The sequence below is a fragment of the Chrysemys picta genome, chromosome 7 (genome assembly GCF_011386835.1).
Source record: "Chrysemys picta bellii isolate R12L10 chromosome 7, ASM1138683v2, whole genome shotgun sequence".
Classification (NCBI taxonomy): domain Eukaryota; kingdom Metazoa; phylum Chordata; order Testudines; family Emydidae; genus Chrysemys; species Chrysemys picta.
The window spans coordinates 22,674,664-22,691,554 of NC_088797.1; the positions used below are offsets into that span (position 1 = coordinate 22,674,664).

Genomic DNA, 16,891 nt, shown 5'->3' on the forward strand with positions numbered 1-16,891 from the left:
TAGTCTAGAGGCGATAAATCGACCCCTGAGCACTCTGCCGTCGACTCCTGTACTCCAGCTCCACGAGAGGTGCAGGCAGAGTCGATGGGGGAGCAGCAACAGACGACTCACCGCGGTGAAGACACCACGGTAAGTCGATCTAAGTACGTCGACTTCAGCTATGTTATTCACGTAGCTGAAGTTGCGTAACTTAGGTCGATCTTCTTCCCCCCTCCACATTGTAGACCAGGGCATAGTCCTGGGGTAAATCCTGAAGTCCTTACTCAGTTTTTAATCCAGCGAAAAATTAATTAAAAATAAATCATGGGGATGATTATACTTGGCTCTTCCCTGGCACTTTTACATCCCACTAATTAATAATTGTCCTCTATAACTTTTCTATAAGCAGCAAATAGTTGTGTTTAAGAGATGCAACAAATCCTGCATCTTGGCAGGGTTTTAGACTAGATCAATGGCTCTCAAACTTCATTGCACCCAATGTGCCAGGGACTGGTGTCATATTATTATCCTATTCGACGCTCTTATGAAGAAACTCGCCGCGGACTGGCAGCCGATGGCTCGCGAACCGGCACCGGTCCGCGGACCACCACTTTGAGAAGCACTGGACTAGATGACCCTTGCAGTCCCTTTTAACTCTATGGTTCTATGATTCTAAGACATGGATCCATACTGGAACCCAAAATCCAACCCCTATCAACTCTGGTAAATTTCAGGTCCAAATCCATATATAAGCTTCACAGCTCAGCTCCATTTCTTAGGGAAACTTTTCCGTTTTTAGGTGTTTGGGGTTTTTTTTATAAAAAGTTAAAACTTTCAGAGGAAAAGCAGATGCTTTTCATCAAAAAATTAGTTTGGTCACAAATGCAATTTTCCTCCAAAAAAATTTGTTAGACTTTATGTGGGACATTTATAATAGATGTTGTTGTCTGTAGGATATTAAAAATGTGATCACATCTCGTTGGTTTGGGACCACTTTTTAGAAACAAATCTTTAAAAATTTAAGACTAAAACATGTTCAGAAAACACAATTTGCATCTGTTAAGATATTCTGAGTGTGGAAATCCCTAAGGAGGCAACAGAATGATAAGAGAGTAGGTCTGACACTGAAACTGAGCAAAGATACTTTCTCTTTTTTTAAATAATTAAAATACAAGAACATACGTAACATGGAAATAATATGGCTGTAAAAAGCTCAGGCTGGGTGGTTTGTAATATAACAAAGATAGATGTTAAGGTAGACACCCAGCTTTTGTCTAGCTTGATAGCGCTCTAAAACTAAGAAGAAAAATGCCTGAGAAGCTATTGTCCTGAATATTGAGCTGAGACTGGTAAAAATACAGGCACCTGGGAACTCATATCTGCCAACTAGCTCTTTCTGTGACAATTCACCAGTTCGTATCTATGCATACAGTTGTTCGGGATGAGCAGTTTAGCATTAACTGATAAGGAGTTACATAAGAATCTACCTGTACAGGTCAGAATGCATTAGCCACAGTGATGAAATAAAGATTTTAAGACCCAACGACCCAGTGGTAGGTGTGTTGCTTCAGTATTAGTATTCCCCTCTTAGGCATTAAGGGTGTATATCAGGGGAGGGCAAACTACGTCCCGCGGGAAACATGCGGCCCTCCAGCCAATTTAATCCAGCCCTCGAGCTCCCGCTGGGGAGCGGAGTCTGCCCTGCTCCCGTGCTCCAGCTGGAGAGTGGGGTCAGGGGCCACTCGGCGCGTGCATGCCACCACACCACATGACTCCCACAAGCAGCAGCATATCCCCGCTCCGGCTCCTACGTTCAGGGGCAACCAGGGGGCTCCGCGCACTGCCCCCGCCCCAAGCGCCATCCCCGCAGCTCCCACTGGCCAGGAACTGTGGCCAATAGGAGCTGCAAGGGCGGTGCCTGTGGATGGGGCAGTGTGCAGAAGCACCTGGCCACGCCTCTGTGTAGGAGCCAGAGGGGGCGCATGCTGCTGTTTCCGGGAGCTGCTTGAGGTAAGCGCTGCCTGGAGCTTGCACCCCTGAGCCTCTCCTGCACCCGAACCCCCTACCCCAGCCCTGATCCCCCTCCCGCCCTCCAAACCCCTCAATCCCAGCCTGGAGCACCCTCCTGAAACCCAAACCCCTCATTCCCAGCCCCACCTCAGAGCCGCCACCCCCATCCCAGAACCTCCACCGCAAACTCCTGCCCCAGCCCGGAGCACCCTCCTGCACCCTGAACTCCTCATTTCTGGCCCCACCCCAGAGCCCACACCCCCAGCCAGAGCCCTCACCCCCCCAGCCCGTGCTCCAACCCCCTGCCCCAGCCATGATCCCCCTCCCGCCCTCCAAACCCCTTGGTCCCCCAACCCCACCCCAGAGCCCACAACTCCAGCCAGAGCCCTTACCTCCCCCCCCCTGCACCCCAACCCCATGCCCCAGCCCGGAGCCCCTTCCGCACCCTGAACTCCTCATTTATGGCCCCATCCCAAAGCCCACACCCCCAGCCAGAGCCCTCACTCCCTCCTGCGCTCCAACCCCAATTTTATGAGCATTCATGGTCCACCATACAATTTCCATACCCAGATGTGGCCCTTGGGCCAAAAAATTTGCCCACCCCTGGTGTGTATGTATTATATTGTCAAATGAGCAGTATGAAAGCATATTAAAGTTCTTCAGGTTAGGGGTTATCTTTATATTTGCGCAACCTTGAGCACTCACTCCGTCAGCCTTGACAAACATTAATGATATAACATTGCTATTGTGCCATAAGTGTACATGTCAATTCACAGAACATAGTCAAAGACATATGCCCTCCCCACTGAGACCTTATAATTGAAATAAGACAAGACGAACTCAAGATAGGTCATATCACAACAGCTCAGGAGAGGGAAGGCCTGACTCACCACAGCATTACTTCAGTTCTGCACTGGTGTAACTGCACTGAAGTCAGTGTAAACCTGGAGTAGTGCAGTGAGTGTCAATCAGGCCTGTGGAACTGGGAGTTGTTGATAATGAGAAGGAAAGAAGGATTTTATGAAGGGGTTCTGTCAGAGGGTAGCCGGCCTCTGAAGGGGTCAGGGGCTCAGCCTACCCTATGAAGGCTCAACAAGGGGTACATGAGGCTGCCCAGGTTCACCTGGGACTAATTACCTCATTGAATAACGGGAGGCCATTAATTAGGTAGGGAAGCACCTCGACGTAATAAAAGGAAGCTAATCTCTATGGGGATGGGCCAGAGAATAGAGGTTCCTGGGGAAGGGAACTGTCCCTACAAGGAGAAAGTTCTCAAGGGGAGCCTGGTGAGGGGATTCACTAGAAAAGGAAACCAATGAAGAACGTTCCTAGGTGGGAGAGGCTCCGAAGGGGAGGAGCTATGAATGCCAAGGCTCAGTGGCCCCTGTGGAAGGACTTCAACAGGTAGCAACAGAAGCCCCTGATCATAGGAATTATAGGCTGTTCTGAGGATGGGTGGTCATGGTTTGATGTCTGTGGGGATCTTGACCCAGAATGAGAGACCCTTCGCCAGCCAATGACAAAACACCCTGGCTCCAGAAGATGATTCTGGGACAAGAGGGCCTTGCTGGTAAGGGACCTAGACATAAGTGGGGTTGATGGACTAAGGTTAATTCAGCCCCCTCCCCCTTCAGCTAAAGATGCTGAGGGGGAGGCCTGTTTGTATACTGTTCCACCTTTGGGTTACATAAACTAGACCCCTGCAGGGGCCCTGTTCAATACACGTGTCTTGTTGCCCTTATTGAAAGCCCACTGGGGAAACTGAGGCAGGGATGTAATTGTGATGCTATACTGAAAGGATGCTCCAGGAGTGAGGGCGCCATCACAGGTAGGTTTGGGAGGAGGCTGATGAGGGCAGTGAGATGATTGCTGACTCTGGGAGCAGTGGAAGAAAAGTGTGAAGTTAAGTGTTCTGTGCACAAAGAGCAAAGCATGCACGTTCAGTGTAAATTACTTTCATTATCTAGGCTTTTATTCCTTGCCCATTGCCATGATGTCAGAGTGTCTTTATACTAAGGAAAACAACAAGCAAAAAAGAACAAATATAACAACCCCATGAGTAAGCAGAGTGTGCGCTCTCCCTCATTGAAATACTTCAGAGCCCTCCCCCACAGCAGACTGCTTACATTTAAAGGCACCATACTCTGAAAACATAATTATAGCTACTTACGTAGCACCAAAAGGGAGAGAAAATGGGGAGGAAGACTGGAATGAACAGGGGGAGCAGGAGTTGGTATGGGAGGAGTATAATGGGAACAAAGCTGTAGTTGGAAGCCAGGGGTTTAGTATTAAAACTATTAAATGGAAAGATTTAGCAATTGTTCAGTTTTAATGATTTGTTGATTAAATAAATATATGTTAATTCAGATCAAATATTGTATATAAAGAGGTTCTTAGAGCAGCCTTTAAAGTACCCCAGCAAAACTCATGGTACAGCATGAGTAACCAAGTAAATAGAAATCCAGTCTTCAGGAGGAAAGGAATGTATTGAAAAAAGGTTTTGACTTATTCTTAGAGCTTCACAGAGGCCTTGTAAAAGAGCTATGCTCTGTCAGAGCTGTGTCTATAGATGTTTGGTTATTACCCAAATCCTCAGCTTTTTTGCTATAGAATATAAATGCACTGTTATTCATCTGCCTTCTACAATGTACTTCCAGCCACAAGTCATGGGTGCTGGTAAATCGTAGTGAGTATGAATCACTTCACAGCTATAATTGATGTGTTTATGTTATTTATCTGCTCAGCTGTCTGCTGTGATTAATTGCACGCAGGCATGTCCAGAGGGCTCCAAATGTTGTATTATTATATGGCTGTCATATTTCATACAGATGGATCTCCCTGACGATGAGCTGGATCGATTAAGTAACAGAATGTTGCAGTATGACCCAGGCCAAGACAAATGGACAGAGTGCACACCAATGAAGTACTCCAAATACCGCTTCAGCACAGCTGTAGTCAACAGTGAGATTTATGTCTTGGGTAAGAGGAAACAGATTTTTAACAGATAGCACAACCACTTTTTATTTTTCCCAGCAATTTGCCTCCGTGAAATGAAAGATTGCACCTTTTGTTTTCAACAGTAGGGCAAAGTATATTGGACTAAATGGATTGAGGGTTTTTTTAATTTTTTTTTTCATAATTTCTTGCATTCTTAAATTCAGTTAGGTGAAGTTGAAATGAAACTTTATTGCTCTGGCTTAATATAATTTCTTGAACACTTTCCATCTGAGGATCTCAATCTTAATGAATCAAGACTCACAACACAGCCCTTTTGGGTAGGGAGGTCTAATTACTACTGTTTTACAGCTGAAGAAACTGAAGTACAGAAAGGTGAAGTAACTTGCCTGAGAGATCTGGCAGAGGAGAGACTAGACCCCAGCAATCCCAATCTCATGCCTTAACCTCAAGACCAGCCTTTTTTATTTTGGGATCCAGTGCAACTTCCATTAAAGTCAATGGGAAGATTCCCTTCCCCTTTGCTACTATCAAACATCTTGGAAAATAAAGATAACCAGAATGAAGAAAAGGTGATGGTTTAATGCAGAAAAAGAATGTAGGCGTTTCAGGCATAGGGAATAGCATAGGGGGGAAAAGTGGGAAAAATATGTAACTTGGAAGGAGAGTAGACAACAGAAAGGGGAATGGGTGGAAATTAGAGCAGAAGTATAGGCAAGGGCTTGACTGTGCAAGGCCTTGAAGATGAGGGTGAGAAGCTTGAATGTGACATGGAATACAAGAGCAACAGAGGGTCCTGTGGCACCTTTGAGACTAACAGAAGTACTGGGAGCATAAGCTTTCGTGGGTAAGAACCTCACTTCTTCAGATGCAAGTAATGGAAATCTCCAGAGGCAGGTATATATCAGTGTGGAGATAACGAGGTTAGTTCAATCAGGGAGGGTGAGGTGCTCTGCTAGCAGTTGAGGTGTGAACACCAAGGGAGGAGAAACTGTTTCTGTAGTTGGATAGCCATTCACAGTCTTTGTTTAATCCTGATCTGATGGTGTCAAATTTGCAAATGAACTGGAGCTCAGCAGTTTCTCTTTGGAGTCTGGTCCTGAAGTTTTTTTGCTGTAAGATGGCTACCTTTACATCTGCTATTGTGTGGCCAGGGAGGTTGAAGTGTTCTCCTACAGGTTTTTGTATATTGCCATTCCTGATATCTGACTTGTGTCCATTTATCCTCTTGCGTAGTGACTGTCCAGTTTGGCCAATGTACATAGCAGAGGGGCATTGCTGGCATATGATGGCATATATAACATTGGTGGACGTGCAGGTGAATGAGCCGGTGATGTTGTAGCTGATCTGGTTAGGTCCAGTGATGGTGTTGCTGGTGTAGATATGTGGGCAGAGTTGGCATCGAGGTTTGTTGCATGGGTTGGTTCCTGAGTTAGAGTTGTTATGGTGCGGTGCGTGGTTGCTGGTGAGAATATGCTTAAGGTTGGCAGGTTGTCTGTGGGCGAGGACTGGCCTGCCTCCCAAGGTCTGTGAAAGTGAGGGATCATTGTCCAGGATGGGTTGTAGATCACTGATGATGCGTTGGAGAGGTTTAAGCTGAGGACTGTAGGTGATGGCCAGTGGAGTTCTGTTGGTTTCTCTTCTGGGCCTGTCTTGTAGCAGGAGGCTTCTGGGTACACGTCTGGCTCTGTTGATTTGTTTCTTTATTTCCTTGTGTGGGTATCGTAGTTTTGAGAATGCTTGGTGAAGATCTTGTAGGTGTTGGTCTCTGTCTGAGGGGTTGGAGCAGATGCGATTGTACCTCAGTGCTTGGCTGTAGACGATGGATTGTGTGGTGTGACCGGGGTGGAAGCTGGAGGCATGAAGGTAGGCATAGTGGTCGGTGGGTTTTCGTGGGGGTGCTGCGGCAAAAGGAGAGTCCCCGAGATAGGACAGACTCTTCTGCTGGGTTGAGTGTGTAGCTGGATAATTGACGATATTGCTGGGTGAGTTAGGGGTACCCCTGTTGTGGCCCCATGTGGCAGGAAGGATTTTAGACAGCTTACGGTCCTTTTTCCTTTGTAGAAAGGTGAAGTGTGTAATGTAGATCTCTTGTCTTATTTTAGTAAAGTCCATTTGTGTGGAGGGTTGGTAATTTATGAAAGTCTCCAGGTTGGAGAGCTCTTTCTTGATGTTTTTCTGTTTGCTGTATAGGATGCTGATCAGGTGGTTCCTCAGTTTCTTTGATAATGTATGGCATAATCTCTCACTGTGGTCAGTGCAAATAAGCGATGGCCACATTAACACCACCCTATACCGAAAACCCACCGACCACTATGCCTACCTTCATGCCTCCAGCTTCCACCCCGGTCACACCACACGATCCATCGTCTACAGCCAAGCACTGAGGTACAATCGCATCTGCTCCAACCCCTCAGACAGAGACCAACACCTACAAGATCTTCACCAAGCATTCTCAAAACTACGATACCCACACAAGGAAATAAAGAAACAAATCAACAGAGCCAGACGTGTACCCAGAAGCCTCCTGCTACAAGACAGGCCCAGAAGAGAAACCAACAGAACTCCACTGGCCATCACCTACAGTCCTCAGCTTAAACCTCTCCAACGCATCATCAGTGATCTACAACCCATCCTGGACAATGATCCCTCACTTTCACAGACCTTGGGAGGCAGGCCAGTCCTCGCCCACAGACAACCTGCCAACCTTAAGCATATTCTCACCAGCAACCACGCACCGCACCATAACAACTCTAACTCAGGAACCAACCCATGCAACAAACCTCGATGCCAACTCTGCCCACATATCTACACCAGCAACACCATCACTGGACCTAACCAGATCAGCTACAACATCACCGGCTCATTCACCTGCACGTCCACCAATGTTATATATGCCATCATATGCCAGCAATGCCCCTCTGCTATGTACATTGGCCAAACTGGACAGTCACTACGCAAGAGGATAAATGGACACAAGTCAGATATCAGGAATGGCAATATACAAAAACCTGTAGGAGAACACTTCAACCTCCCTGGCCACACAATAGCAGATGTAAAGGTAGCCATCTTACAGCAAAAAAACTTCAGGACCAGACTCCAAAGAGAAACTGCTGAGCTCCAGTTCATTTGCAAATTTGACACCATCAGATCAGGATTAAACAAAGACTGTGAATGGCTATCCAACTACAGAAACAGTTTCTCCTCCCTTGGTGTTCACACCTCAACTGCTAGCAGAGCACCTCACCCTCCCTGATTGAACTAACCTCGTTATCTCCAAACTGATATATACCTGCCTCTGGAGATTTCCATTACTTGCATCTGAAGAAGTGAGGTTCTTACCCACGAAAGCTTATGCTCCCAGTACTTCTGTTAGTCTCAAAGGTGCCACAGGACCCTCTGTTGCTTTTTACAGATTCAGACTAACACGGCTACCCCTCTGATACCTGGAATACAAGAGACAGTCAGTAGAGGATTTCCAAGAGGGGAGTGATTTGAGGGGAGTATCCTTGGGTAGCAGAGGAGGAAAATGTCTTCCACCCTGCCCTTATCTTGGTTTAGAGAGACCCTTGTCTACAGTGAAACTGAGTGTCCCCATAGGCATAGCCAGGAATAACCGTCAAAAAGTGGAAAATGGTTATTGCCAAAGGTCACTGACAGGTGAACTTCAGCATCCTGTCCGATCAAGGTAGTGTAGCCTATGTAGGTTCAAAGGTGCTTTGAGATGATCAAATATAGATGAAGTCCGGTCCTCTGTGGTAGGTACAATAATGAAAGCTTGAAACAGGCAATGTAGTGCATAAGTAGAGGCAGCAGCAATGTCAATGAAGAAAGAGGCTCTATTCATGTATTTCAGGAACAAGTGTCCTGAGATCAAGACCAAGAATTCTGTGATGATACAATAAAGGCAGGGAGAGAGAAATGAAGCAGTCTTCTGATGCATTTGATTAAATAGATTGGCAGTCTTCTATACAGTGAATGTGATACTGTAACACAGAGAAGCTTTCTGAAGAGCTGTGGTTAGTAAAGAAAAACTACATCCAGCGTTCTCAGTCTGAAATGTCACATGGCAAGAAATATGTACCGCAATGAATAAAAGAATGAAATATATAATTTTACTGAAAGTGCCATTTTAGTCTGAAAAGTGGCTGAAAGAATGGCATTGTGGAGTGCCGTGTTTATGGTCTTTTCCTGCCCTTAACTGGAGATTTGCTTCGTTCACAAGTGAAAAGCTGTATTCTGCCATTTACAACTGTTACTGCCACAAGCTGAGTCAGGGTTCCAAACGGCAAGTTGGGTTCTCCCTTGCTTGCCAGTCAACACCAATAGCAAAGATTCTGTATGTGGAACTTTGCTAACAATTCTGTTGATGATGTGTGAGCCAGGCAAGAAGCCTTCTCCCTCTCCCATCACTGTGTCAATTCTTCAGGTCTAACAGGAGCAAAAGGAGGTTAAATCGTTGGGGCTGACCTTGCATACCTTTATATGCATCGTCCTTCCATTATAGCAGCTCCACTGAAATCAAGGGGATTACTCATGTGAGTAAGGATTTGCAGGATTGGGCCCTGTCATAGGCTTGCTGGTCTTTCAAGAGGATTTGGACTTAGCCTCACCTGTGATAGATCATCTACCCTTCTCCATCCAGCTGATCATGATCAACTGGAGATCAGGTGGCTCAATTCACTTATCAGATCCAGATGGTGAAGAGTTGGGTGGGAGAGCTTATTTGTGGAAGAGAGCTACAGGAAGGAGATTATTTCCTGTGATAGGCCCTGAAGGGAAGAGGTGGTAGGGAGGAAGGAGTCTCCTGGGGCAGGCCTAGTTAAAAAACAACTCTCAAGCAAATGGGCTGGAGGTAGGTTGGGATTAAGGATCCAGTCTGGGGAGAATGAGACTGGGGGAGGGAATCCAGGGAAGAAGCCCTGAGGGTCAGCAGCTTGTTAGGAGCAGGGCCTCTAAGGAGAAAGTGTGGAGGGTCTGCACTCTACAAGAGTGGAGGGTAACCCTGAGGGGCAGAAGGCCCTTTTGTTTTATATTTTCTTTGAACTGGAGACTGCTACTTGACAGAGCCTGTTGGCCTGTTGCAGGACAGTGGTTGGGACTAGGAGGGGAACAGATAGTGTCACTACTGCAATATGTCACAGCAGGTCACAAGGGGGTACCAGGATGCTGTGCTGCCACAGACCTTTAGTTTTGTTACTAAAATAAGCAAATGGGATTAAAGTCACAGAGGCCAGAATCTGATCTCTCATATAACAGTGTAAATTGGAAGTAACTCCACTGAAGTGAGTAGAGTTACTTGGAATCAGGGTGACCAGACAGCAAGTGTGAAAAATTGGGACGGGGGGGGGGGGGGGGGTAATAGGAGCTTATATAAAACAAAGACCCAAATATTGGGACAGTCCTTATAAAAATGGGACATCTGGTCACCCTACTTGGAATTTACATTGGCATTAACTTAGATCAAAATCTGCTCCAGGGAGCAGATCTCTTGAGAAAGACAGTGCTATGTTTCCAGTCACACTGCTGACCATATTTGCACTTCAGTTAAAATTGGCATTTTGTAGGCTGGTTCTGGCAATGACCACCTTGCTAACAAGACAGTTTCTTCTAGTGTGTTTAAAAAAAAAACACACAGAAAGAAAACAAAATACAGATTTCTGGACACATTTTGCCTTTAAATACACTGCAGAAACTCTGTTCTATCAACAGAATTACTGCAGATTTACACCAATGCAACTCAGGGCACAATTGCACTTAGAATTCCTAACCGTAACCATTTGAGTGTCCTGTGTAAAAGATTGCAAACCATTTTCCCTCTCCAAGCCTCAAAAGAATTCTAATATTAAAACAGGTTGGTGACTGCCTGGTAGTCACTGGTATTGGTGTTTCATTCTGCTAGTGTCACAAATGGTCTCATCTCTGGCACTAGGCTCCCACATGCCAACTAGAATTAAAACCTTGCACAAAAAATACATGCCATGGTTTATTCACAGTGACAAGTGTGTGTTACCTTGTGAATTCTCAGATTGTTGGGCTGCGAAAATGGATACACTTCTCCTTATAAAGACAATGGTGATGGTGTCCTTGCTAGGCAGACAGACAACTCGTGACAGTAGAAAGAACAAGTTGAAAGCTTTCTTAATCTGGTTGGTGAAGCTCTTGGTCATGCAGATGACATCCATGAGAGAATGAGAGTGGAAACAACTAGGGCTGATGTGGACAGACCAAAGAATAATAACTGTCATGGGAAATGGTTAAACCCCATGGCAAGCTGCTCAAAGGCATGGACTCTCAGGACATTACATTGTTTCACAGGGAATGTCAAGCACTGTGGGAGGCTAGAAAAAGACTGACAATGCCAATTTGTTCCAAAAGCCAGATTCTGAAGACTCTCTGAAGGAGTCCCTGTATATGGTGTCCCCAGAGATACCAATACTATGCATTATGGCTAGATATGCCATTCCAGAGAAGCTATGCAGACTTGTTAAATCTGCAGCCAATTTGCAGATTATGGTGCAATTTCAGTAGATCTGGCAAAGGAAGGTGTAACTTTTGGTGTTGCTAAGTTTTTGTGGCCTGGGGAGAGAGTTACTCTAGTGGAGGCGAGGTAGTGTTCCTCCCTCTGCGAGGATTCCAGATGAGGGGTATGGCTTTAATTCCCACCAGGGCTCCATACAAGCTCTACTTTTGGGAGCATCTGAAGTGGCACTGAACAAACCTACTGTACGGAGAGACTGACCATGCTTATCTCCCTCCCAGTGCTACCCTCTTCTCAGGCTGCACTTATGGTATCTGTTGTAAACGTAGTTGTGGCCTTTGTGTGGAAGAACAGTGTCTCCGTGGGTTCCCTGAGAGCTGCATGCATCTCAAAGTCCACTGGTTTGTGGAACAAACCTCCCCTCCCCCCATTCAATAAGGGGAAAACCCTATCTTCTTAATAGAATGATGAGAAGGAAACTCCATGAAAGAAAGCTCATGGAGATCCCTGCTGCCTGTGTGATTTAAATATATAAATGGGAGAGAATATAGCCTCTCCTTGAATAAATGCTCAGCTCATAAGAACGGTATTGCAGAAAGGCTGGACTTCATTCATTTCAAACAAAATGTAACACCTGCATCCAAACTAAATAAGATTTTTTTTTTGAAGCAGGGTCCATGTCTTCCTGTATGTTTGAACAGCACCCAGCACCATGAGGCCCCAAGCAGGACTAGGGCCTCTGGGTGCTACTGCAATACAAATAAATAACTAAAGAAATTAGCTAAGACCAATATGAAGCAAAAGGCATGCATGCCATATTTGCTTTGAGTAAATTGCTGTAACATAATTTTTTATATTCAGGTCCAGATTCTGCTCTCAGTTCCATGGTGTAACTCTGTAGTAACTCTATTGACTTCAGTGGCGTTACTCCAGACTTACACCATTCTAACTGAGATCTGTATCTGGCTTTCAGTCTTTCATGTGTTAATTTCTGAAAAGATCTGCTGGCCCAGAACATAGAATACACAGACACTGCCCAAGAGTACTTCTCAATCCAAATGAGAACTGAGCATGCTGACCCTGGAGACTGACTACTCCAGATCCTTTGGTTTGAGAGAACCTGTGTCAGAATACGGAAAGTGCTTTATTTAAATTCCAAACTAGAAATACACATTGATAACTACATAAGGCCTGATTCTGGTCACACACCAACTTTACACCTATGTAATTCCACTTACTTAAATTGAGTTATTCCTGTGTTACACTGATATAAGGGATATGAGAAACACTCGTACTGTTTGAGGGATTGTATTGTTCATAGAACCTGTACCATGTGTCTTTTATCAGCTGTTCTACGTTAGAATTGGCTGTTGCAACAGATAATGTTCCTGGAGATTCTTATGCTATTTAAATGACACACATAATCCTTCCAAGTAAATGAACAGCCTTTCCTGAGGCTCAAAATCCTTTCTCCTATTCACCACATTCGACTGATCTTAGTTCTTTCTCTCTATATTTTCCCAGGAACATAACTATATTCGTTAGAAAGCTCAAGAAAGAGTGGTATTGTGTTCTTAATGACAGAGCCAATTGAGATACTTCTGGAAGAAAACCAGATGGGAAGGCTCTATTTAAGGTCATGCATTTTAATCTCTTGCTTAAAAAAAAGAAAAAGAAATCCTTTGCATCTGAGACTGTGAAAACTCATTACGACTGATGGGTAAATTAGAAAAAGACCTGCCAAATGCACCAGCTCATGCTAAAACACTTTCAAAAGAACTACAGTCTTTGAAATATAGGTCAGTGGTAAGCGATATTGCATTGGCATAAGGGCATTAGTTCTGCATTGTTTTTATGTTATGTAATCCCTGTTTTTATAAATAAGAAAATATAGAAGGAATTAAATGAAAAATCCTGTTAGTAAGGACTTGGGAATCAAAGAATCTTTGTTTATCCTCCTTACCCTGGAATACCACCTCATTAAAACTGAGTTTTCCCCTGAGCTCTTGCTGAGAGCTTCTCTTTAAAGTTTTAAGCAGTTAAATGAGGTTCAATTAAATTCTGAATGTCTCCCTCATAAAATACTTATTTGAATATGGTACTCAGGGGTCTCTCTGGGAAGGAAGGTTTGTGTAGGAGGAACTGGAAGGAGAAATTTTAACTTTCATGCTTCAGTATTAACTGTGCCTTTGAATAAATTATGCTGCTTCTAAAGTAAACATGTCTATTCATAAATACATTCTGGATTTCCTCTGAGTAGCAGATAATGGGCCCAATTCTGCCCTTGGTTACCCCTGTTCACATCTGACTGTGGTAAGTGAGCTTGCATGGCAGTTGAACCAAGAGGAGAATTTGGCCTGATTCTGGCTATCCGAAGCTCCCCCATGCCATTGAGAGGCTACCAGCGTGTTGTAGGAGAAGCTGGAACTGAAATTGTGGTTTGTGTTGGCAACCGTTTGCTTTTCTCATCCCTTCTTCCAGTCAAGCTTTTCCTTCATGTTTTGCTACAAGACGCGTTACGTCATCTGTTTTCTCTGCAATAGTAAAGAATGGCAGGTGGTTTTCAATTCCATCTCTGTAAGAGTCTGTCGGGGCTAGCATTATGGCTCCCTTATTTCTCCCTGAAACCAATTATGCAGCGCTGGTTTACAGGGAGTGAGAGAGCAATGCAAGTCCTAATACTCAGCTTGAGTGCTGTTAAAGAGTAATGAAGGGAAATGTTACATAAGGGTTTAGAGCTATTAAATCCATTGTGGATTCTAGAGATCAATTTAATAGTGAATTATTTTACAGAAAGAGAGGGAGTGAAGGAGCTTAGATTTCACTTGCTTATTGGTGAACCTGCTCTGTTTTTTCATCTTCATTTCTCTTTGATAAAAATTCAAACAAGGACTAAGAATACTTTTTACTGCCTGTGTATTGTGATCAAAGGGCATGAGATGGTGGGGAAGTATTACGGTCCCCATTTGACTGAGCTTAGATGATCTGTAATTTCAGCTGCATACTTTTTTTGCACACCCAACTTGGGACCCCTCGGTGCTAAATACCCACCACATTCATGGAAGTTAGTGGGCTTTGTGGGTGCTCAGTTCCACTGAAAATCAAGCCACATATGTCTCAAGTTGAGTATCAGTGGCACCCAAAATTAGTGGCCACTTTTGAAAACGTAGGCTTCAGTAGCATGGCTGAGATAACATAACCCATGGTTCTTGATGCCAAGGTCGGTACCGGACCCCCCGCACACACACAAAAGGGATAGATTCATGAGTATTTTAAGGCTCTAATCACCATTCCAACTAAGCACCAGCGCAGCTGAGTATTACTCGTTACTTCCATCCCTCCCCCACCATCTCTACAGAGATACCCACCCAAAATCCTGATTACTCAATTTTACCAGGAGTTTAAGTTTACCCATCTTTTCATACCACTGTTCCCCGTACCGTTTCCTAGGTTTAGTTATTGGGATGGATGTGACTCAAATCCCGTTTAGTCTCACTGTGTAAAGAATAAGGGAGGTGGAGGGGAAGAGAGTTGTCCTAAAGTGAAACAATATTCTTTGCCTTCAGCCAATCAACAACAGTGTGTGGGTATATGTAAGGCACAGCACTGTATCTCATTGAAATTCTGAGGCTGTACTGATCACATCACCTACCCTGCGTCGTCGTCTTTTATCAAAAGGCTTGTCTTGTAATCCTGATTTCTCAATAAAGACTATGTATTGTATTTATATATTTATTTTGCTAATGGAGCCTCAGGTTAAATTTAAAGTCCATTAGAACTGCTGCTTGCAGAGTGCCCTTGAAAGTGTGTTTGATTGCAGAACCATCCAAGCATGATAGGGAAAGCTCTGAAGCATTAATGGCTTTGGGAACACAAAGGTGGCTTTGCTGACTTATTTTAGTCCCACAGTGGCATCTGAACTGTCTCCTGGGGAAAGAAAATAACATAAAGGGTCTATCTGTTGAAACGGTGTGTTTGCAAGGGTAGGGACAGTGCTCTGGAATTAAATCCTCTTTTGTGACAGATGTGAAAATGGCAGGCAGAGAAATGTTCAAAACTCCCAGGGTGAAATCCACCTCTCCCTGCACAAAGGTCAAGTAATCGGGCTTTGTGCAGAGAACTAAGCTGGGTGGTGGTGGAAAGAGATTGAATTCACCCACTCTGTTAATGGCAAAAGTCCACAGGGAGGTGGGGCGGGGGAAGGGGAAAACAATGCAGACCTTCTAGCTGCTGTTCCAGACTATAGGCTGAAACAGCAGTTGGTGCTCCTTCACACACCATGTACAGGAGTTTTAGGTCAGTGGAGCCATTTATTTTTCATGGCACCTCTCCACAGCTTTAGGTAGTTTAAGATAGGCACAATTAAAAGGGTAAAAGTCCAGAATAGAGAGGCATGTCCCCATCATATCAATGTCGTGCCAGACTATTTGGCAGGACAGCTGCCTCCCCTCAATCAGCTATCACATCCAATCTCTTCTGTTTTTTTTCTGGATGCTTCAGGAGGCTTTTCCCACTATCTCCATCTTGTGTGGATTGAGCTTCAGCCAGCTCACCCTCATCCATTCCCCAGTCTCAGCCAAACTCTGAGTCAGTTACTTAACTGCTCCAGCCAGGTCAAATGAGGTAGAAATGAGTGTCTCCAGCAGCCTGAAGGTACCACAGCAGTCCACATGTCCTGACTAACCCTCCTGATGACTTCATAAACTCATTGTACAGGACGGGCAATAAAGTAGAACCCTCTGGAATGCAGTGTGAGCAGTTACAATATACAGTAGATTCTGACAAAGAAAAGTTTCTTCATTTCCAACCATCTCCAACCATGCCTCCATTCAAGGGCCGATTTGAGTTTCCTTCACTGTGAGGAATTTCTGTGTTGTGGATACAAGTTGAAAGGACAGGCCTGAATTGTCAGCCTCTGCGGAACAAAATCTGTGTCTTCTTTCTTGGAGTGTAGACAAGTCATGCCGACTGAGATTCTGGAAGCAGTGCAGGAGCTTTGAGCTGCTACCTGCAAGTGTGTGGCTAAGCAACTCCAGCAGTATCTGGAGTTTGCAAATTCCTTTCATTATCTGCTAGCTTATTTCAGTGTTAGCATTATCTTAAAAGAGAAGCATAAAGCCATTCCCCTCTGGGTCGGATTCCTCATTGCTTAGAATACCCTTTTAGAAGCTTGAAAATTATATTTTATTCCTATCTGATTTTTGTTTCTCATTTTCTGTTTGCCAAGCATTGATTTTTGGCCATGTCTTGAATGAAGCTGAAATTGGATTTCTCTGTAATGGCTTGGTAAGGTCCATATCAAAACTTAGCTATTTCATATCTAGGGGACTTTTCCCATCTGAGTATAACTACTTTTAGACAGGTCAGATTTAAGGCCTAAACTAGTTGATGGCAGTTTATTTAATTTTTTAATATACTAGTCTTTAGTTTAGGCTTTAAAAGTGACTTGTGATAGGCCATTAAAGT

General features: G+C 44.4%; 1 protein-coding gene across 6 annotated transcripts in view; it reads left to right on the forward strand.

The window, feature by feature from the left end:
- The window catches only part of KBTBD12 (kelch repeat and BTB domain containing 12), a 53,284-nt gene that overhangs the window by 12,378 nt on the left and 24,015 nt on the right, over positions 1 to 16,891 (forward strand). For 4 of the 6 annotated variants that reach the window (XM_042849815.2, XM_065550915.1, XM_005288394.3 and 1 more), the window contains one exon: positions 4,818 to 4,968. In XM_042849815.2, coding sequence (XP_042705749.2) covers positions 4,818 to 4,968 — 151 coding nt within the window. Of the gene's footprint in view, positions 1 to 4,817; positions 4,969 to 5,295; positions 5,516 to 16,891 lie in introns of those variants that run through there. The other 2 variants (XM_024104981.3, XM_065550916.1) reach the window with 1 other exon arrangement.